The following is a 22,920-nucleotide window of genomic DNA, read 5'->3' as shown; positions in this document are numbered from 1 at the left end:
AATAGTCTGCCAAAAATAATGAACATGAATGAATCGACGACTTGGTTATTTCAATGCATAAAATCATATAAACCGAGACGTTTTGCTTGCAACATTCTTTGAGAGAAGACGTTTTGCGTTCAATATTCAGGATTTACCAATGTAGGGTATAAAAACTGTGTTTGTAGGATTTATCATAAAATAATAATTTACAAATGGCTTTACATGATTGAAGCTAAAGTTACATGACGTATATATCTAAGATTTTTGGGGTGCATATGGGACAGTTATGCGTTTATATGCATGGAAATCGGTGGCAACGTCTAACAGGTCGACCTGACTGTAGGGTCGTGATTAGGATGATTCCGCTTTTCTTCGGTTTGTTTGGCAAATCCTTGGATGAGTGCCTGAAGCCTGGACGACTTCAGGAAGAGGAGGAGGGGAACGATTGACTGTGACTGCGACGACGAGATTTACGATGGGCTTAGATTGATTTAATTTCTGATTTGAATACATTTGCCCTTCTCGTCGGTCCCTGAGGGTGTAGTGGCTTTTCCCACAGGGTTTTCGGTTAAATTCGTAATGAAGAGGTGGGAGCGCCTTTGAAGGTTGAGTCTCTCGTGTTTCTTCGTACCTACTGATGTTTCAAGTTCAATCAAAGAAAATTCATGTCTTGTGGAGTTGTAAAGCAAGAGAAGGGTAATCAGAAGGCTAAATGGGTTGCTGAAATTAGTTCAAAAGAAAGCCCTGGGGAGCGGTGGTGCTTTCGCCGAGGGAGAAGATTCTATAATTAGTTGCAAATGATTAGAACTTCGTGAACATGAGAGAAAAAAGATAAATATTCAACAAATGTTTTCAGTTGGCATGTTTTCCTGACAAATGGAAAAATTCCAAGGTTGTACCAGTTTTAAAACCGGATAAAAATAATGCTGAAGCTCCTAGCTATCGTCCAATCAGCTTTCTTTGCTCCATCAGTAAACTTTTTGGAAAGGTTATTTTGAACACGATTCTACTCCATTGTCCCGAATTCCATCACGCCGAATGCTATTGCCCCAAATTTACAATTACAGTCAAACCTCCATGAGTCGATATCTGAAGGGACCATCGACTCATGGTAATATCGAGTCGTAGAAACAAATCCTTATTTATTTCCTAATGATATTGGGATTCGGGATAATGTCATTCGAAGTTACGGGTCTTTCGGGGATTTGGAATTCGGGGTAATGGCATCCGAGTTAGTGGCATTCGGGGTAATGAGGTAGAATCTTGGTCTACGTCAACGAAAATTCAATTTTTTCCAATGCACAATGGTCGAAAAAACTGAAGTTTAGCCAAAACTAATTTTATCGTCTTCATCGAAGAAATATGTGATCTGAATATGTTATTCGGTGTTTGTATTGTTTCAGAAGGGACTGTAAAATTACACCGCATTTTAATTAGAAACGTAATAAAATTTTGTTGAAAGCATCAATTTTATTTGTATTCGATCGAGTTTAATCCACATTTTTATAAAGAATTATCAGATATTTTTAATGCACTTAGTTTGAAAAATATCATCGAAATATATGTAAAACAATTTCTCTAGAAATTTATCCACATATTCAACCAGTAATTCCTCCGGGGAAAATCCTTCAGGTAGCATTATTCATTCGAAGGTTCAAATTTCCTCCACTGGTTCCTTCAAAGATCAATCCAAAAAAAATAATCCTCAAGTGATTTCTTCAAGGTTTACTCCTAGGCTGCCTCCAAAAAATTTCTCCAGAGATTTCTTTACCAATTTCTTGAAAGATTCCTTCAGGAATTCCCCTAGAAGTTAGTTCCTAGGATTCCATCACGCATCACCCAGGAATCACATAATTAATTCTTTCAGATACTTCTCAAGGGATTCCTCAAAAAATTCATCACCAGAAATTCCGCCAAGAATTTCACCAGGACTTTTTCAGGGCTTGCTCCTAAGGTTCCTCCTTGAATTCGATAAGGAGTTATTTCAGAACTCCCACCAGGAATTTCTTCAGCAATTCTTTCTAGTAATTTTTCTACAGATTCCTTCAGGGATTTATAAAGAAACTTCACGAGTGATATCTTCAGTGATTCTTTCAATACTTTCATCAAGAACTCCACCAAAAAATCCTCTAAAGATTTATTTAAGAACTTCTCTAGCAAAACTTCAGGTGTTTCTAAACAGTTTATATGATTATTTTTTCCTGCGATTCAACCAGGAATTCTTCAAGAAAGTCCTAGAAATTAATACAGGAATTCCATCAAAGATTCCTCCAATAATGTCCACCAGGAATCTAAAATCTTCCAGTGATTCTTATAGTGATTTCCCTTGTAATTCCTCCAAAAAATCCTTCACCGATTTTCACTAGAAATTCTTTCAAAAATTCCTACAAAAATACATTAAGAGATTTAATCCAGTAACTTTTGCAATGGTTCTCAGAATTTCCCCAAGGTTTCAGCATAGGGTTCTTTCAGGGATTCCACCAAGAATTTCTTCAAGGATTCCACCAAGAAGAATGAAATCTCTTATTGGAAACCCTGGAGGAACTCCTGATAAAATCCCTAGAAGAACTTCTGAAGTATTCCCTGAAGCCTTCAGGGATTCCACGAGAAATACTGCAAAAGAATTAATCGAAACGTCATACACGGGATATAACCAGAAATTCTTTTAGAGATATCGCTTGCAAGTTTTTTAAAGGTTCTCCTAGATTATCCCTTAGGGATCCCTGGAGGGATTCCTGTTTCGAATCCCAGAAGGCACTCCTGATAGAGCCATTGGATAGATTTGGCTCCTAATAGAGCAAAATCACTGAAATCCTCATAAAAATTTTCTGGTGAAATCCTTATAAGTAAAAAATCATGGAGATATCCCGCGATGAATACCTTGATAAAATCCGGACGAATCCCTTGAGATTTATGGGATTGATTCCTTAAGGAATTCTGGGAGGAATCCTTTGAGAAATTCCGGAAGGAATCTCTTTAGTAATTCCGGTGGTGAAATCCTTATAATAAATTTCTGGTTAAATCCCTGGAAGAATTCCTGATAGTTCTCGAAAATCCTTGGAGATATTCTGGGAGGTATTTCTTAAGGATTAATTCCTCGAGGAACTTCGGAGGCATCCCATGAATTTCCGAGAGAAATCCCTTAAGGGAATCCGAGAGACCTCCGTTGGAGAGTTCCTGAAGGAATCTTTTGAAAAATTCCCTAGAGAAACCCCTGGAAGAAAATTCTGGTAGAATCCCTTAATAAATTCCTGTAGGAGTTCGTTATCAAAAGTCTGATGGAATACAAATCAACCATAGAGGAATCCCTGAAGGAATTTTTAGAAGAATTCCTGATAGAATCTCTGATAGAACTTCTGATGGAATCCCAGAAGGGCTCATGATGGAATAGGAGTATTTTATAATGAAATCTCCTATTGGAAACCCTGGAGAAACTCCTGATAAAATCCCTAGAAGAATTTCTGATGTAATCCCTGAAGGACCTCTAAATGGAATCTCTGGAAGAACTCCTGATGTAATTTTTGGAGTAATTCCTAAAGATATTATTGAAGGAACTCTTGATGGAATCATTGGAGTTCTCAACCTGATGAAATCCCTAGATGAACTCCTGATGGAAACTCTTTAGGAACTACTGATTAAATCCCTGGAGGTATTCCAAATAGGTTTCCTGATGGAACTCCTGATAGAATCCCTAGAGGAACTCCTTTCGATATACGTAGCAGAAACCTGATTGAGTTCCTTGAGGAGCTCCTGATATAATCTCTATAGAAACTCCTGATAGAATCTCTTGAGGAATTCCAAGTGAAATCTCAGAAGAAACTCTTGATGAAATCTCTGGATAAACTCCTGATAAAATCCCCAGAAGAACTCTGATGAAAGCCCTAAAGGTATTCCTGACAGAATCACTATAGAAACTCCTGATGGAATCCCTGGAGGAACTCTTATGGAGGCTCTTAAAGTACCCTAGAGAAACTTCCGATGGAATCTGGAGGAACTCCTTATGAAATCCCTTGAAGAACTTCTTATGAAATCTTTGGTGGAAATCCTGATAAGATTCCTGATGGAACTCCTGATCGAATCCCTAGTGAAATTCCTTATGAAATACACAGAAGAAATCCTGATAAAATCCTTGGAGGAATTCCAGGTGAAATCTCTGAAGGAGTTCTTGATGGAATCCCTGGAGGAACTTCTAATGAAATCCCCAGAAGAACTCTAATAAAAGCCCTAAAAGTACTCCTCATAGAATCTCTATAGGAACTCCTGATAGAATACCTGGAGGACCTCCTGATGGAATCGTTAGAGGGATTTCTAAAGATATTCCTGGAGGAACTCCTGATGGCATCACTGGAGTAACTCCTGAAGAAATCCCGAGAAGAACTCCTGAATGAATCCCTAGAGGAAATACTGAAGGAATCCCTGAACTAGTTCCAGGTGTAAGCTCTTAAATAACTCCTGATAGAATCCCTGGATAAACTTCTGATGGAATTATAAGAGGAACTCCTAATGAAAGCCAGGTGCAATTCCTGAAGGATCCCTATGATGGAATCGCTATAGGAACTCTTAATAAAATCCTTGGAGCAAATTTTGATGCAGTTTTTGGAGGAATCTATGAAGGAATTCTCGGTGGAATCCTCACAATAACTTCTGATGTTCTCCTGGTGGAATCCTTGTAGAACTTTTTAAGGAATCCCTAAAAGAGCTCCTGTTGGAGTCCCTTGAGGAACTTCTAGTGGAATCCAGGTGAACTTTCGTTAGGAATTTCTAAAGGAATTCTTACTGGAATTCTTGATGAAAAAAAAAACGAATTTAGTACTATACCATTTAATTCCACTAGAGCTTGTATCTTTTGACAGATATGCGCTTTTCGACCTCAACTGTAAGGCTGTCTTCAGTGTCGTGTACTGGACTCGACTCGACGAAGTTTTTTCTTCTACTTATAGGTATTCTACTAAACAGCTCGAAGATTAATTATCATGGAATTCCTGGTTAAATCACTGGACAGAATTTTGAATCAATTTCTAGAGGAACAACTGATGAAAACATGAAGGAATTATCGATGAAATCCATAAAGGAATTTTGGTAAAATTCCTAAAGAAATTCATGAAGCCAATACCTGGAGGAATTCCTGATAGATTCTTGTAGGAATTTTTGGTGCAATCCCTGGTGGAAATCCTTATTAAACTTTTGATGGTATTGCAGGAAGAACTTCTGGTGGATTTACTAAATAAATAGGTTAAAGGTTGTGGGAAATCGCTAGTGGAATATTCAGAAACAACTCAACAGCAAACCATGCCGTCGACGCTGCTTAAATTCAAACATTTTGGGTGGCAAATCTGCTTCGCCAGTTCATGGGACGGCGAAGCTTCAATTTGACATACTGACGTCGATGTTCGTGCAACATCCCTATAGACAGTACGATCAGTTGGACTGATTCCTCAACCGTCAAATCAGTTTCACAAACTGTCAAATTGGTTCGTCAAGCAACACAAACATGAGCATCAAACTGGGGGCGGAGGCAATGTTGGTCAAACCGTCTGAGCGTCTGTGGGCTGCATTACCTGAGTTGCCTCAGAAATGTCAAAAATCTTTGTTTGCGGATGATGATGCTAGAGGGCGAAGCAAAAAAGTTTGAATATGTTTCTTTTATACTTGCAAAAATGATTGATTTGTCCTAATGCTTCCAAAACTCGATTTATAGTATTCCCACATAAACCAAAACTACTAGATTTCATTTTACTTTTCAAAAATCACATCAGGGGTATTTAAGCCAGATGAAACAAATATATAAATGTCTTCATCTAATCATTAACGGAAAATCAAAACTTTGTCTTAAAAACAAGCTTCTTATCGTCAAACAAACTTTAAGGCCTGCCATGTTGTATGTTGTACCAATATGGACTAGTTGTTGTAATACCAGGAAGAAAGCTCTGCAGAGTATTCAAAATAAAATTTTGAAAATGCTCGCTCCCTGGTAAAGTACTAATTAGTTACATACATCCAATGTTGAAATATTAGAACAAATGTCGAATAAAACTATTGATAATTTTAGACGAAAATCGATGCAATCTTCTATTGCCATGATTAATGCATTATACACTGAGTTTCAGCTAGGTGAAATAAATTGAATGCTATTTTTTCTCATATAAACAAGTTGAATCAACCCACCTGTAAAAAATATAAAGTGCTATGGAAAATGAAATGTAATATGTTGTTAACAAAATGTTTGTAAAAGCTTAATTTAGTTTAACCAAATTATGATAACAGTGCTGTCTAACACAGAACACCTAGATATAAGAAATGAATGTAATGTTGGAAATAATACTAATAAAGGAAATAAAAAAACGCGTCTGAAGACAAGCTTCGAAACAAAAACTCTGGTGCAATTCCATATAAAATCCTTGAAATACTCGTACTAGTATTACTGAATGTAGTACTGGAGGAATCCTGGAATGAATCCTACATATATTTCGTAGAGAAATTCGTAACGGAATCCACAGGAAGAATTTTCAAAGAAGGAAGAAAAAACGCATAGAGTCATTTTTTGAAGAATATCAAAGATCTTAGAAAACTGTCTTGAAATACCAAGAGAAATTTTTTCATGCGTTTTTGGTAGAATTATTGTGGAAGTCTACTTCTACTACACTGTGGTCATTTTTGATCAATTTTTCATGGGGAAGCACAGGCGATATTTTCCAGATGCGTTAAGAAGATAAACGCTATCTGAAAACCACACTGCACGAAATGTGAAAATAATTCGGAGATTATCCTACAAAAATTTCTTGTAAACTAATTTTCTTAAATATTTGAGTAATGTTCAAAAATCTGTTTGAAGAAACCCGTAACAGCATCTGTAAGCGAATTTTTTGGGACAGTTCCTTGAATTACTAGTAAATTTCAAGGAGGAATTTTTAATGAAAATCTCTGGAAAACGTTTGATAAGCCCCTGGATTAATGCATAAAGAAATCCCCGATGAATCATTTGGATAAACATTTGGAGCAATGCTTGAACGAGTTATTGATAAAAAAGATAGATTCAATTATTTTTCCCAACAGGACCGCTGACGGAAATATGGAAGAAAGCCTTCAGTAAATATAGAAGTGATGTCTGGAAAAGTTGTGGATAAGTAGTTATCAAAGAGTTCATAATGTAATCCTTACAAAATCGTGGAAGAGTTTCTTAAAGGAGTCCCAGATAACCAGAAAACCAAATTACTCCACGTCCGTACTAAAGCATATAAACAATGACTAGTTTCCTTTTTGAGTTCATCTAAAGATACCTTGGAAGATTACTTGGAAGGTTCCACTGAGGACTCCGTAGAGAAATACTAATGGAATCCCTGTGCAAATTTGGAGAATTTCGGAAAAATTCAAGTGAATGCAGAATCTCTATGGTAGAATAGCTGGAATCATTTGTGTAAAATATGTTCTTCATAGAGAAATAGTTTCAGTGGTATATTGGGAGAAATCCATGGCAATATTCTTTATAGAGTTTCTATAGTAATACCAAAAATTATTCCTGAGAAAACCCCATGGAATTCCTTGGAGGAAATCTCATAGAACTTCCTGCAAAATTTCTTGCGGTAAACCCTGGACTACATACAGTAATTCTAATAAGTATTGCAGAATAAACCCTTGAACAAATATAGGAAGAATCCTGTGAAAAATTATAAGAGGCATTCTGTAAAAAATCTCCGGAAGGATTCAATCGAGTCCTTTTCTTTGAATCTGAATACCTACTAACAGAAGGTAGAAAATTCAAGAATGCACCGATGCGCCTAAATTAAAAATTATCCCCTCTTTTTCAAACTCCTAAACAACCAAACGAACCTTCCTGCCAAGAATCAACTCGTCCCCGGATTTCAGTTCGGTGCACTCGCGCGCCGCCGTCTTTACGAGGTGCCGGAAAGTGATTTTTATTTAATTTATATTGCCTTCAGGTTGTTTGAGAAAGTTATGCCCGAACAAGAGGCGAAAGCGAGACGTCCCCAAGTTGTTCGCCTTCATCTGATTTTAGGGACCGACCAACCAACCGACGGACCGACCACCATCACCATTGGCCACGGCTCGGCGAGGGCGGAAGTGTCTGGACGGGATTGCTTCGAGGCCGGAGGGGATTCATTTTTTACTGTTATCCACTCGCCTCGGTTACTTCTAGCTGTAGTTGGTACAATGTGTCCGAAAAAGATTGTTTGAACTTGTGCCTTCCTTTTTCACACCTTCCGCCGGCACCCAAGGGTAAGTCGGAGTTGATGCGCTGCCAGTCTGATTCCGGGAAGGGATGGGGGGGAGGGGAGAGCCTGGAGGTGGTGGCGGTTTGGGTCGAACTTTGTTCTTTTGTCCTCTTCGAAGAAGGAAGATCTCTTTAAGATGGTATTGTACTGGTTCTTAACAACGGCTCATTGCGCATAGGAGTAAATAAACCAACCCCCGAAGTCTAAATATTGTTTGAACTTTTGAAGAATTTGAATTAGAGAAGAATCGTCAGTTAAAACGTTATGCTCTGGATGGCAAAGCAACAAAGTGCTTTATGTTATGAAATAATATTAGCCTTATAGGTAACATGTTTGATTTGAGTGGAACTAAAATCTACTGTCTATTGATAAGTAAAACAACCCATAATAAACCACAATCACTTCATTATAATTATTTAACTATAATAATAAATAAAGGTCCAGGAGCAACCTAAGATGTTTTCCTTTGTAATTTGAGTTATTGCCTTCTATACTATTAAATATAATGGTGATTTATAATCTGAAATGTATTCTTCATTACACAATCTAAGCTTTTACATTAAAACGAAACAAGCCATGTAAACGTCTTACAGGCATTTGACGAAGAAATTGGTCCTGCCACTCCTACGTGCATCAGTGGGTGTTTAAAGTGCGATCCGCACAAAAAGGCACGCGTTTCTGACACAATCGATGAGGACGCGGCAAGGCCAGGTCCCAAAAGTGACACGGCACTATGTTTATTTTGGCGGAAAGGCGTCCGTCTACCTATCGGCCTTAGAGCAAAAGACCGCATTCAGATTGAAAGTCCAACACGTTTCAAAATTGATGACGACGCTGCTGCCCGCAACAGAGACCGAATCGAATAACGTGTCGCAGCTGAGAAGGATACGGTTCAACGCGTTTGCCACACAGAATCGCCATCATTTCCCAGGCGAAAAGTGGCAGTCGGGAAAAATGAGTAATGGATTGGAAATCAACGGTCATCCAAGCAGAGTGCATTCATGACAAGGCCACAAAGGAGCGACGAGAACGTCGCTTCCGTTCGTCATCCGCAACCGCAAGTGCGCAAGAGTGGATCATCGCAGATTCACTTTTCATCGAATGCTGCCGAACTTGGGAAGTGCGCTTCCGCAGTGGTTGGATTGCATAATTAAAGGCGATAGATAGATGGAGAATGGAGGCAAAATTGGGAACGGTTTCCACTGGCTGCTGCATGGAGATCGGGCCCCACAACGATATTCAATGCGTTGTTTTTCTGCGTGCTTTTCTTGAAAAGAGAATCAAAGAGGTTCAAATTACGGAAGAGTTATTTTCTTATTAATATTTATGATACTTATAAATAGAGTTCTGAAAAATTGTCAGCATTGTCGGAGGTGATTTGGAAATTACTATGGTCAAATTCTTATTAATGGTCTAAATTAGGTAGTACTTCAAGGTAAGTACAAGTGAACACTCATGCTGAAGGAAGGAATTCAATCCAGCGGATATCAATTCGTTTACTATTATTCAGCTACACATTCGAGACACTGTGTGCTGGAACACACATATTATCGAACATGCATGATCCTCAGATCTTTTTTCCCTAAAAGTTAGTGTTGATAGTCAAAAAAAGCTTGCGGCATATTGAAAAATCATTCATGAGCAAATTTAAAAAAGTCGATTTTTGTATTTATTAACCTTTCTCCACATAATGGGTTCATAGAAGATTATTAAAGTTATTTTGACGAATTTTTGTACACGAACACAATATGACCAGAACCAAGGTGGTAACTTCAGAATAGTACACTCAGGCAAAAATACTATGAATATTCATTATTTCCCCTTATGTTTATTAGCCACAAGAAATCGGTAAGTATTTCATTGATTCACCTTATGAATTGATCTGAATCATGCCAATGTGGTATCTTGCTTATTTCATAAAACAGCATTATGAAAATTGAAATAAAAATTTAAGAATTTCTTCTATCAGCAGTATGAACTGCATTACTTTTTATGTCACATATTATTGTTTAATTATTCGTTATTATATTCATTTGACAATGCATTCCATTCAGAGTATTTACAGAAATTTCAATGCATTCTACTACCTAATTTTAGACAAATGATTAGCCAACGTGTGGAAATCGAATTTCCAACTATTATGCCGTATCGTGAGGATCACATTAATACGTAGCAAAGTATTATTGCACATCGAGCTGTGACGTGTCGAGGAATGAAAATTCGATTTTCACACGTTGGTTACCATTTTCTAAAACAGATATTGAACAAACTGGGAATGTAATTATTCGGACTACAATATTTACAAACTCAACCATTATTCTCCGTCTATTTCAATCTCAATTTCCATTTTTGATTTGAATTTTTTTTGAATTCCCGCGGTTGTACATTGCTGAACTTCCTTTCAGAACTTCAGGAAAAGTGACACAGTATGTTGGATCTCAACGATGGCGGTGATTTCGAGCTGCAATTTTCATAATAACAACCTTATGAGTTTTTCACATTATAGACAGCTATGTGAATCGTAAGGCGGCTTAATGAAATTGATATACGTTAATTAAGTATAACTAACTTCGCAATTATGGTTTTCATCAAGCTAATATGAAATTCATAATAGCCTTATGATGTATGGTTTCATTAATGGAATGACTAATGAAAGCAATGAAAATCATAAGGCGCTCAATGAAATTTGTAAACTTTCATTATGTTCATCTATTTTTTCGATTATAATTATCATTCCAAAGGTATGGAATCCATATTAGCCTTCTGAAATCGGATTTTATGGAATTATCAATGCTTCATAAGGCAAAATTTATAGAATTCGTTAATTAATTTGCCTGAGTGTACACTGAGGCAAAAATACTTAGGTTTTCCATAAATCAAGACTTATGAACCAGCCAAATTATGGTTTCATTGCACGCTTAAACATTTCGAAAATGGGATCATAAGTTTCATAAGTGAGAGCTTTGAATTCTTTAACAACAATTACTTGAAATAATTATCATAGCAATCGCTAGAAGAACTACTCCGCTTTCGATGTTGGCTACAAGTTGACCGAAAGCAGATCACATGTTATCATAACATGTTAATTTTTGAGCACGCCTGAAATAAAAGGCGAACAACATTATCGATTGATAATACGATTTGAGTTAATGCCATAGCGTTTATTACCGAATTTCATTGATTGACTTATGAAATTCATTACTGAAATTCTTCACCAAAATCATAAGTAAAACTTACAAATTTCAACAATACCGTGATGCATCAATACCCGGACGCTTAAGGCGACACAAATGTTCGAACTCTAATATGAGTGTGTTGTTTTAGGAAATTCTTAATGCAATATTGTTTATTACATTGTTTCAAGCAAGATCTTCACGAAAATGATGAACTTTTTGGTAAAAACCATGATTTTAATATGAAAATCATTCAAATATTAGAGCGTGTCTTGTCTATAAATCCGGACACCTGATGGAAACGATGTCTTTAAATCCGGACACTCTTGAATCGATATCCGGACATCGGTATTATAGTATGTAATATTCGTTCAATTCAAATAATATCATATCAACACACAATGAAATATCAATGTTTAGTAACATGATGTCCACGTTTGCCCTACAATTTCAAAAAGAATGGCACGTTTGTATTATAAGTGGTTTGATTACCTGAAACGAAGTACATGTTGCTTGAACTGCACTCGATGTGGCTCGAAAAGTTATTATGAACGTTGTGCACAATTTATTTCACATTTAATTGAATTCTGATAACTCACTATGCTTCCCCTAGTTATTTTTCAAGTTTTCTCTTACTCTTCTTTCTAAAAACTCACACTAGTTGTACGTTGGCCTTCTAGACGATGTCCGGATCTTAAAACAATGGCTCGTTATCCCAGACAGTCTTTTAAAACACCGATAAATATATATTTCCAACTTATTTATAACAGTGGAGTCCCCAAACATCCAAAATATCTCTTCTTAAAGACCTATGGTTAGAACTTTTTATAAAAATATAGTTCACAAACTTTTTTTGCACTCAAAAGATTTTCGCGCGTTCATCGATCGTAAAATTTGAGACGAGATGACGTCCAACACGAACAAATTATGTGTTTTTATTTTTATTAATTATTTGACGATGGTTACTAGATCAGAAATAAATATTAAATGATTAATAATGTTGAAAGTAAAGGGAGTGAATAAAAACCAAACATATTATCACTTAATTTTAACTTTAACTTATTAATAGCACCGGAGTGTCCGGATACTGGTACCGTCCGGATTTTGATTCACCACGGTAATCGTTGTGGCGCCAAATCATAATTATTCCTTAAGAAATTATTAAGTTTTTTTGCCTCAGTGTAAGCCATGCATAAGAACACTTTGTAATCTTCTTTCTGGTGAATCGTTCCAACTGGGATAGAGACTGCTTTTTACAACTAAATGTTCCATGAGCACTTCCACAATCATTCAGCATATTGTTTTAACTATTTTAAAGATTTATTTTCCGAACTAACGATTTGGAATTCTGTAGATTTAGGAAAGCTTTGATTTGCTGTGTTTTACATGAAAAAAGTTCTAAAGAATAAGTTTTATAGGAGCAACAAGATGATAAAATCATCCATTGCGGTGAAAATCAATATTTTCTGTAGTAGTCACAAATTATGAATGTATTTTCCATCAGGTGTCTTGTTTCCATACCCATAGATCAAAATATCTTAATCAAATCAGTACATATTTTGACGTATACGACAGAGTTTCCCAATCAGAATATGATATCCTAGATATGGAGACACATGAGCTACACACTGCAGTATATGGCCTTTATTCATGTGTTTATTCACAAAGGGTGTTCACTATAACACGATTGACAGCGAGTGGCTTTTTAATAAAAGAGCGAGATTATGTTGAATCGACATGGTCTCTTCACCAAATAATTTGTCATGAGATGAAGTATAAAATCGACCCGACGTTTTCCCGTACGACATCAACACAACATTTTAAAATAATATAATTTTTAGTATTTATTTTCAGGTAGGTGAATTTAAATAAGGATACGATAATGATGTGAGATTCTTTAAAACGCACCCAACTAGCGGCTGCAAGATTTCAATACATTTTGCTTGAAAACTTTACTGCCCATAACTGCATAACAGTCACATTCGACATTTTTGACAAATTTGAGTTAATGCCATGGAGAGCCATCAAATGATAAATACTTTCGATCAACTTACTAAAATCTGTGAGATTGTTCGAGAAAATTCGAAAAAAATACCAAGTTGTTTTGTCACATTGGCAATTGTAACCGCATAACAGTCACATTGAGATTATACATGAGCCAAATAATGTAGTAGCAACGAAATTTCTATCACAATTATTTTCTGACTATTCACCCAATATGCGATATGAGTTGTACAAAATTTCAGCCTCAAATAAGCTCTTTTGAATTCATAATGATTTTTTGAAATTTCAGTTTCCTCCCATACTGCAGTAAAATGCAAACTTGGTATCCCATTTACTCAATGCCTACTTTTGTCGAATGTTACAAATATGCAGTTATGGGCAGTTTACTAGTATTGCATAAAATTGTTACACATGTAAGGCTCATAGATTTATTGTTTTGAAATCTTATATTATCTGTATGAGAGTATATGAAACGTTATTTTACAAAATTTGTATGAAATATAATTTTAGCTAAAAATTAATCGCATAGGGCTCTGCGAAAAAATCTTGTTTTATCTTTCACCATTTCATAACATTTTTTAACAAAAAAAAAAACAGTAAGAATGAAAATGCCATACAAGATCGAAAGAGTTTTTATACTTTTTGTAATTGTATAATTTTATTTAAGTTTCTACTATTTTTAGAAAGTTTCATATTCAATGAAGAATTCTATTGATTTCAATTATTTAGCGTGCTTAGATTGATGAGTTGTAGTATGTTTACTATGAATTTATATAAGGTAATGTCAATAACAGAAGTCGATGAAAAACGGCATGCCACGATGGGCTGGTCATGTTATGTGGTTGTAGGTAGCAATAATGCTCAATTTGAAATTTCCGATAACTAATTTATGTTCAAGATATATAAAATTGTTGAAATGCATCAAAATTACCACACGATATACGAATGCGAAATGGCAACTTTGGCAAAGAAAGCTCGCAGTTAATAACTGTGGAAGTGCTCATAAGAACACTAAGCTGAGAAGCAGACTCTCCAGAAAACTCCCCATCTTACCAACGGTCAACTGTTTGCTGCCGCGCGGGAGATGATTGACAGTTCCGTTTCCATCGATCCCCACACAGCCGAAGGCCAACACGTCGGCTACTCACAGAATGAGTGCGACCTACACAGAATTTTCACTCAGTCAGTTCTGCATTGGTTGCCTCATTATGTGTAGTTTTAACATATGCGCTGCGTGGAGCAGGCTTAGCGTGTGATATGTTTTTTTCGTCAAATTGAGTACGAAAATCGTGGTGGCCGCTTTTACCCCATGTGTGGGAGGTTTTACCCCGTCGCTAAAAATAATCGTGATGAGAAATAACTTTTTCAAGTTTCAAGAAATAAATACTTTTTTTTACAAATACAACTCCTGTGATATTTTTTGATCATGCCTAACGCTTCAAAATACGACATGCTGCGTCGAAAATACCGTTTTAATTCATATTACGGACAGCTTCTTATTCCGGACACTCTACTTTGTATGGGAAACATTTCACATGAAATGTTTCAATTTTTGCCGTTCAAAACTTCTCAATTTTGAGGCTCATTTTAGTCAACATTATCCATAGATATCTATGAAAATTTTTATTACTCAATTGCTTCAGCAACTCTTTAGTGGTTTGCCAAATTCGAATAATGATTTGACTTGTCTTTTTATGATTTTCATGAGCTGTCCGGAAATCGAATCAAAGTGTCCGGAATATGGGGCAAAAGTAAGGAAGCGTCCGGAATAAGAATCATGGAAAGTCCACACATTTCTATTCATTTAAAATTATTCATGTATCAGAAACAATATCTTCTCCCACCATTCAAAAGTTAAGTGTTTTGAAGGCTCGATAGCGCCGACGAATCATACAGATTGATTTATTTTATATGCTTCCTGATGGGTTAAACTACATTGAGGCCTTAAGTGTCCGTAATATGAATCAAAACGGTAGTTATTTATGCAAGAAGTTGCAAAATAATGATTTTTTCAGCAAGAGTAGGCAAGCATCGTTGGATAAATAAGACGAGTGCTGAAAAACTCGAGTTATTTCAAGAAAACCCTTCTGGGCATTTATGCGTAGTGACATGTGTAATTTCAATTTTGAAAGAAAGATCAAGTAAGACGCCATATATAATTTTCAGCCGTATTATTAGTCATTCGTGTCTGTAATCACGAATCGCCCCATAAAGCTCCTGTCTGTTTTTGTAGTGAACTTACATATTCTACTCTAGGTCCTATTTCTACTCAGAATCCTTCACAGTCTAGCTCATGATTCTACATACGAATCTACGATTCGAAACAGGCTCAAATCGATTGTTTCGCGGTGTTTCGCGGACGAAATTTCGCTCTGAATCAACTCTACTTTTCACTTCTAAACTATTTAACTTCCGGATTTACCAAAAGTAGGAATTTCAAACTGACTAAATAAAACAAAACACTACTTGAGTCGATTTTACACAGGTACAAAAACGTCGCAAGTAACTGAATAAATCGGCTTATAATTTTGTAATATTTCTTTTGTGGGGAATAACAGGAACTCTGTAGTTTTTGAACGCGAGCTTATTGTATGCAAAATCGAAGCCAAGTACACGACGAAAAATAAAAAGGTGATTCGTTAAAACAGTTTTAGAAGACAGGTTTTGATTCTTCTGAATTAATTTTCTCAAAACCGTTTGGAAGTTACTTACGTCGATTCGAAAAAAGTAATTGGGAATTGAATAAACGACGTATGGATGCAATCCGACGTCATTTTAATAACTCCCAATAGAGGATTGAAAAGTGCTACTTTTCGATACTGATATTAGTGCTGAAAAGTAGCACTTTTTTTTTGGGTAGGAAAAGTAGGCCGTTATGTTGTTCTTTCTCTTGATAAAAAGAAGGCTGATTTGCAACGGAATTGCAAAAAGGACTTATTCATTCTTGATTTTGACATATGACATGATCTAAACATGGTCTTACCCCGTCTGTCCCTATATGTTTCGGGCGCCATTCACCGCTTATTTTAAGTGTGATGCCCTTTACATAACACTAGTTGGAAAAAATTGATTCCATTAGCTGGTTGTTATTAGAGATGGACAAAAAGAGTTAGAGCCGATCAAAAGATCCGGATCACTTAAAAGTACGAGTGATCCGTGGCTCTTTTTTGGGGAGAGTTGGAGGCCATCTTGATTTTGGTCAATTTATCATAAAAATAAAATATGGACTATACAATTTCAGGTAATAAGGAGCATCTCTGAAAAAATCTCGCAAATCGGTTAAGTATTCTTAAGTATATCCGAAAATTAAGATATGATGTTTTCTGGAGTTTTCAAGATCTTTATTTGGTCAACGCGGTAGCATAAACCAAATCATTACTCAAAGACGGCTGCACCAAATTGCTTCATTCTTTCACAACATGCTTTCATCAATGTTTTGTTGCGAAGAGTGAATATCCGAATACGATAAAAATTTCCTGATAAAATTCACGTGAGTTATGGCTACGCGTCGGTCCCCCAACGATTTTTTGAATTATGTGCGTTTTCCTGATATCAATAAAAGTACTTAGTCCACTCTGTTGGAACAGCGACAATTGTGAGATGGATTTTCATAAAAGCGCCTTCGAACGTAGTCCAGCAAGTTTTTCAAAAGAAGAAATTCGTGTGATATCCTGATTCTAATCTCGCAGGATGTTGAGCAAGATTATCACATAATTTTGAGCAGGATCCTCCGAGAATTTTATAACAGTGAAATTTTAACATGAGTGTATCCAATAGAATATGTCCAAATATCTGAAATTTAGTGTAACATTTTCATCAGAGCAATTTCTTCGCTGATTGGCAAATATTAGATTTTAAGGATATAATGGTTTCAGTTTTGATTAGGGCACCAAAATCATGAACCATCAGAGAAAATTGTTTCGGCATTGTCTTCGTCATTGAAAGTATATAAACTATGTTATGTTTGCTAAACAATAAAAATACTAATCCTCTTAATTTGAGAGGAATGTGGGAAATTTCGCGGGACACTCTTCAGCGTGGGACAAATGTTCAAAATGCGGGACTGTCCCGCGAAAAGCAGGGCGTCTGGTCACTTTACCCTAAAGGCAAAATAAAATATTTGTCCGAAAAAAATCAAAAAAATTGAAAATCTTGCAGGCAAACTAAAAATAACGAGATTCTTACCATCTGCAATCGTTGTCAATGTGGAAGGAAACTTATTTTAGGCATGCACGGTAAAAATAAGCAAATGATAAATAAAATAAAAAAAATGATATAACTTTCAAAGTTGTAATTTGTTGCAAAGTTTATCTGCAGGACATGTTTGTAGAAGTATCAAGATTGATTTCTATCTAAACAGAAGTGTGGGGAAATGCGAGGAAAAAAGTTCTTTACTACCAAAGTTCAAATTTGGCATTATTTCCTAAAATGTTGTTAGTAATAAGTAGAAAATAACCAAAAATGCTTTAAGAAACAAAACTTTTTCGATTTATGACCGCCTGATTTCCCATAAGGCAAACATCAACGACGCGTACAAATTTCAATGATGGCCTACTTCGCCTTAAAAACCCTGCGATAAACTATGTGAGAATACTGTTCACAGTTTTTAAAACTCCACTTCATAAGTTTAGCGGATAGCTTCCTAGGATCTTGTTTGAATCCTACTTAGCTTTTCTCTGAATTTTCTAAGAATAATGTTCCTAATAATCTGCGGAATTCTTCTAAGCACAGTATGGCCCATACAAATAAAATTCTGATATCTCAGCTTATGTAATATCAAAAGGGCCTTACTCTAGTGTTTTTAATCAATAAAAAAAGGCGAAAATCGTCATATTATATTTTAAGCTAGTTTTTCTAGGAAAAATGAAAAACGAAATAAAAATGTTTTTTCATTATTTGTATTGTTTGATCTATTTAGACTCTGTTTTTCAATTTGAACATGCATTTATCCGTCACTTTCTCCTTACTAGAGAGTAATTTGAAACAAACCTTCACATTTTATCATACAGTCATCGATTTCTATTTTGTAATTAATACTTTTGAAACGTCAACGATGCATAATCTCAGCACAGACCTTGTCTCGATCTTTTACCCATGTCAAATTATTGAACGAATTTATACATAGAGCGCTGGAGACTTAAAGCAAAGTAGCCCGTCATTTAATCTGGCGGCCAGAATGCCTCGCGTTAGTTGACAATCGATTCGCTGGAACTTATAGTTCATATTGATTCGAAAAAGTATCATTAAGTGCTCTTACATTTGAGAGTATACTGATATTCTGAAGAGCCGTGGTTGAACTTTCATATAAGTGTAATAAGCGGCTCGATTTTGCTAAACAAAACTGTGAGCTAGCATTGCTAAGTTGTCACTAATCAAAGGAGTAAACTTTTCCCTCAAACAGCTCTTATAAACCTCTGTATTCATTTTTATTGAACTTTAACAAAAAATAAATAAAATAAAGCCCCATCATACCCATAAGAAGCATTTTTTTCTTAATTTTTTATTTCATTTGAAATAAATATTGAATTGCATAAAAACATTTTTTGGGCGGCTAAGACATTTAAGGAAAAATACATGAAAATTTTATCGATGCCCAAAAGTTATTCAAGTAATTTTAGAACGCGCTTAATTTTAAGTAACGTTCGTTTTACAAAACTAAGTATGATTGTCTGATGAAATACAACTCATTGAAAATAATCTATTGTCCACAATTGACATAATCTACAAAAAAGATGAAATGTTAAATGCACATGGTTTGATAGAAAGTTTGAATATTTCAAAAACAGCAATATAAAGCCAACTGAATTCATTAACACAACAGGACATCACTAGCATTACTTGTGTAGTTTAATTTGTAAATTTCTAGATAAAATTGAGACTCCAAACAATTTGTAATCATTCTTTTGTACTGATTAAATCCTTCTACCTTCTAGTTTAAAAACTTACGCCATAAAGACGTGTGAATGATTGACCGTTGTTGTCGGTCAATCCTGCATTCATCGATGAAATGTGGCTGGCAGGAATCGAGCAAGGACATCATCATCCATCTATCGGTCATCGTCACCGACAACCGTCGTCATCGTCCAAAATCCAACAAGCGGCAGGGCTGCCCAACCTGCGGCCCACGGAGTGTTTTCTCATATTTAGCCCGTTGTCTATTCTACCAACTTGAAGTTAGAACATGCCAAGTCTAACTGTTTTGTTTTTATTGGGTTTTAAACTTATATGTTTTGCACTTAAATTTGACTTAAGAAAACCGATTTAAGATTCATTTCGAAAAACACAATCTTATGAGATCCCATGTAATTATGATGGATCAGCTGCAATTTAAGCATGTAAACGAAACATTTAAAGCTAACATTACTGTATAACTATTATGTTATTAAAGTGAGAAAAGATCCCACAAGAATCATATTGAAGATATCTTTTAGGAAAATGTATTTTTGAGAAATATGAGTTTGAATCTTTCGCAGAAATTTTTCAATTCATGCAAATTGTTTGAGACCAACCTCCTACGAATTATTTTTTTTTCTGTTGCACGGAAAAATCACCTAAAAATACCATTGGAAAGCTCGAAAACAAGATAATCAGTATCAGTATACTGGACTCAAAATCGACTAGAATACCACTTATATCCCTTTGGGGTTACTTTATGCTTTTATACAGTAATGCTAACTTTATATACAAATCGTTTATGTGCATAAATTAGGTGAGATTTTGAAAAAATTTTAAGTAAATTAATAATATAATGTTTAACAGGATTAACATCCTGAACAGCATTCTCAAAAATTTTAAGGTAGGATTTCGGAATGAATATTGGACGAAATTCTGAAAGAATCCTAGGTACCTTATGAAATGCTGAACAGAATCCCAACTTTTATTTTTTGCTAAGATTTTTGCAAGTGCTTGATCAGTGTTACCATATATTCCGGGCAGGTTTGACAGAGGCTTCTGGTACTCTCTCTCTCTCTCTATTGTAGCTACTCACACCTTTACTCACACTTTAGAAGAACTCTTGAGTGACCCGCCCGAACAAAACAACCCTCGCGGAGTTGTGATGGGACTCTTCTTTGATGGAATTTTGCTCTGTTGTGTTTTGTGCTGCATCTTCCTCGCTCATTTTTTGTTGCCTCTCTGCTTAGTTTTTTTTCGCTCCTTCACAAAGAGGTAAAGGCATTACGCTGATCTAGAGTATGTCGCCGAGCTCTGAAGATTCTCAAAATATCCAATGCAGGATTAAGTATTATTAGAAAAGATTCTAGCAGAATTCTGAATATGATTTTAATAAATTACTAGGATTGTTCTATATTTCCTTGAAAAGATTATTTCTTGATTTAGAAAGGGGCTCTGACAAAATCAAGCAGGCTATTTGGATTTTTTATTTGGACTTTAGCCAAATGCGAATAATTGTGCATTATAAAACTTCGCCCGCAACACAATATTATTTCTGCGGTTTGGGTCGCGAGTTCCAAACAGTTGGACTGGCCTGACTTACGCCATCATTGCCGTTGTTCGATAACTTGAGCTAACTCGTCCTTTCTGTTCGAACGTTGACGTTGAATGTGGTTCGGGAGCTGCTGTTTTGAGTACGCCTAAAGTGCTAAAGAATGGTGGTCCCACATAGCCATCATCGACGACGACGACGACGTTCGAAAACATCAACAAAGCACATGGTCATGAATAGGGAAAATGGTATTTTTTCCCATCGCATGTTTTGGAATGGACTCTTGGCCTCCGACCGACGGAGCGGCGATGAACGACAACGGAGTGGCCTCGCTCTTTCTGGTCAATTAAATTTGTTGAAAGCACCACAGTTCCAACGTCGCCTCTTGCTCAATTGATTTTTCTCGCCTTTTCCCGTACGTTAACAGCGCTCAAATTGAGCGAGATTTACCCCTCTCGTCTTTTCACGATTAGTAATACGACCAGCGTTCTAAGTTAGCACATTTTTATAACAAAATGTGTTAAAATTTTGACTTGTTGGTACATAGTTGAAATAAAAAAAGTGTAACAAAATTTCCTTTACGTTAAACTAGATTAATTATTGAATGAATGTCCATAAATTGTAGCAAAGTTGGTTGTTTTTTAAGCTAAAGCTAAGTTCAAAAATAATAAAATATGACATACGATTGAAAGTTCAAATGTACATGAACGCTCTTAGATGCAGTTTGATGTCAACTATTTTTTTTATTTTAATGTCAATTATATCATCAAATGCTCTCTAAATATTTTTTACTGATTGGAGCATATTTAATTGTGTTAAAATTATAACACATTTGAAACAGTCTTTGTTGTTATAACAAATTTTGTTTTGATTCAGTAATAGTTTCTGATGTGATTTCTAACAAATTTTGACATAATTGAGATACAGTTTTGTTGTGATCTACTGTTCGGGAATATAAAATGCACCGACTTACCTTTACTCAGCCCGGACGTTTTGTCCCGCAGCACGTTGATCTGGTGCACCCGGCCAAACTCCTCGAACATCTCCTTCAGCTGCTGTTCGTCCATCGACCGCGGGACCTGCCCGACGAACATCTTGATATAGTCCGGGTCCGGCTGGTCCCGGATGATCTCGTCGCCGGTGTCCTCATCGCCATAGCCCGGCCCCGGGGACTTCCGGGACGTCACTATCAGCTGCTGCAGGCCACCACCGCCGGGACTGCCCGCTCCACTACTACCCAGAATGTTCACACTACTACTACTGCTGCTCAGGCTACCACTGATGATGTTCGGGTTGTTCTGGTTTATCACATTGGGGTTGTTGTTGTTCAGCGTGGTATGATTGTTATTGTTGTTGCTGGCGGGGCTGAGGTTATTGTTGGCGGTGCTGCTGTTGTTATTGTTCATATTCATGAGGGCACTGCGAAGAGATAGAGACGATGAAGATGTTAGATAAAGCTTTACAGTTGAGGTCGAAATACGTAAGAAGGATACAATTAAATGGTATAGTACTATATTCGGTTTTAATTTACTCATAATTTTATGTTGCATAAATTTCTGAAGTACTTTTTGAAATATTTCAAGAATAGTTTTGGAAAGAACATTTCGGAAGAAACTGGAAGGAAGAACTGAGCAAATATCTATTGTAAATGACACTGAAGACGACCTAATCGCTTTTGCTTAAAGAAACAATCAATGTTGAAACTTGAGTAACGATCGTAACGATTTTCTTGGGGGTGGAAGCCTATAACTGCGTCTTGGTCAAACTGTTAACAATTTGTTTAAAAAAAAACTTGATACAGGTCCCTGTTGAAGTATTTGGCTGAAATCTGGCTTAATTGTTGATAAATATTTAACGAGATCGTTGGATGTTTCTTTACAAGATTCTAATTCAGTTTGCTTTCTTCTGCTGTCGCGAACGGGTGCAGCAGAACGTGTCTCTCCTGGCTATTGTTGAAAATCCATAAGTGTGCTTGAAGATGGTTGAAATTAAGAACACGGTGAGGTTTGTTTTTCCTCCGGAATCTGCACGGCCCTCTTATGAAAAAATCGCCAAATTTGTCAAAGCATTGAATATTAGTACCATC

The 22,920-nt window shown here is 36.1% G+C and overlaps 1 protein-coding gene across 5 annotated transcripts in view; it reads right to left on the bottom strand.

Annotated features, from left to right (window-relative positions):
- LOC5565883 (CUGBP Elav-like family member 2) overlaps nt 1-22,920 on the bottom strand; it is a 1,005,294-nt gene that overhangs the window by 510,506 nt on the left and 471,868 nt on the right. For all 5 annotated transcript variants that reach the window (XR_002501013.1, XM_021848116.1, XM_021848117.1 and 2 more), the window contains one exon: nt 21,808-22,253. Coding sequence is in view for 4 of the 5 variants with exons in the window: in XM_021848116.1 (XP_021703808.1) it covers nt 21,808-22,253 (446 nt within the window). In the remaining variant the exon portion in view is untranslated. The remainder of the gene's footprint in view (nt 1-21,807; nt 22,254-22,920) is intronic.

This window comes from Aedes aegypti, chromosome 2 (assembly GCF_002204515.2).
Source record: "Aedes aegypti strain LVP_AGWG chromosome 2, AaegL5.0 Primary Assembly, whole genome shotgun sequence".
Lineage (NCBI taxonomy): Eukaryota > Metazoa > Arthropoda > Insecta > Diptera > Culicidae > Aedes > Aedes aegypti.
Note: the sequence above shows the minus strand (reverse complement) of the source record. Positions and strands in the feature narration are given on the sequence as shown.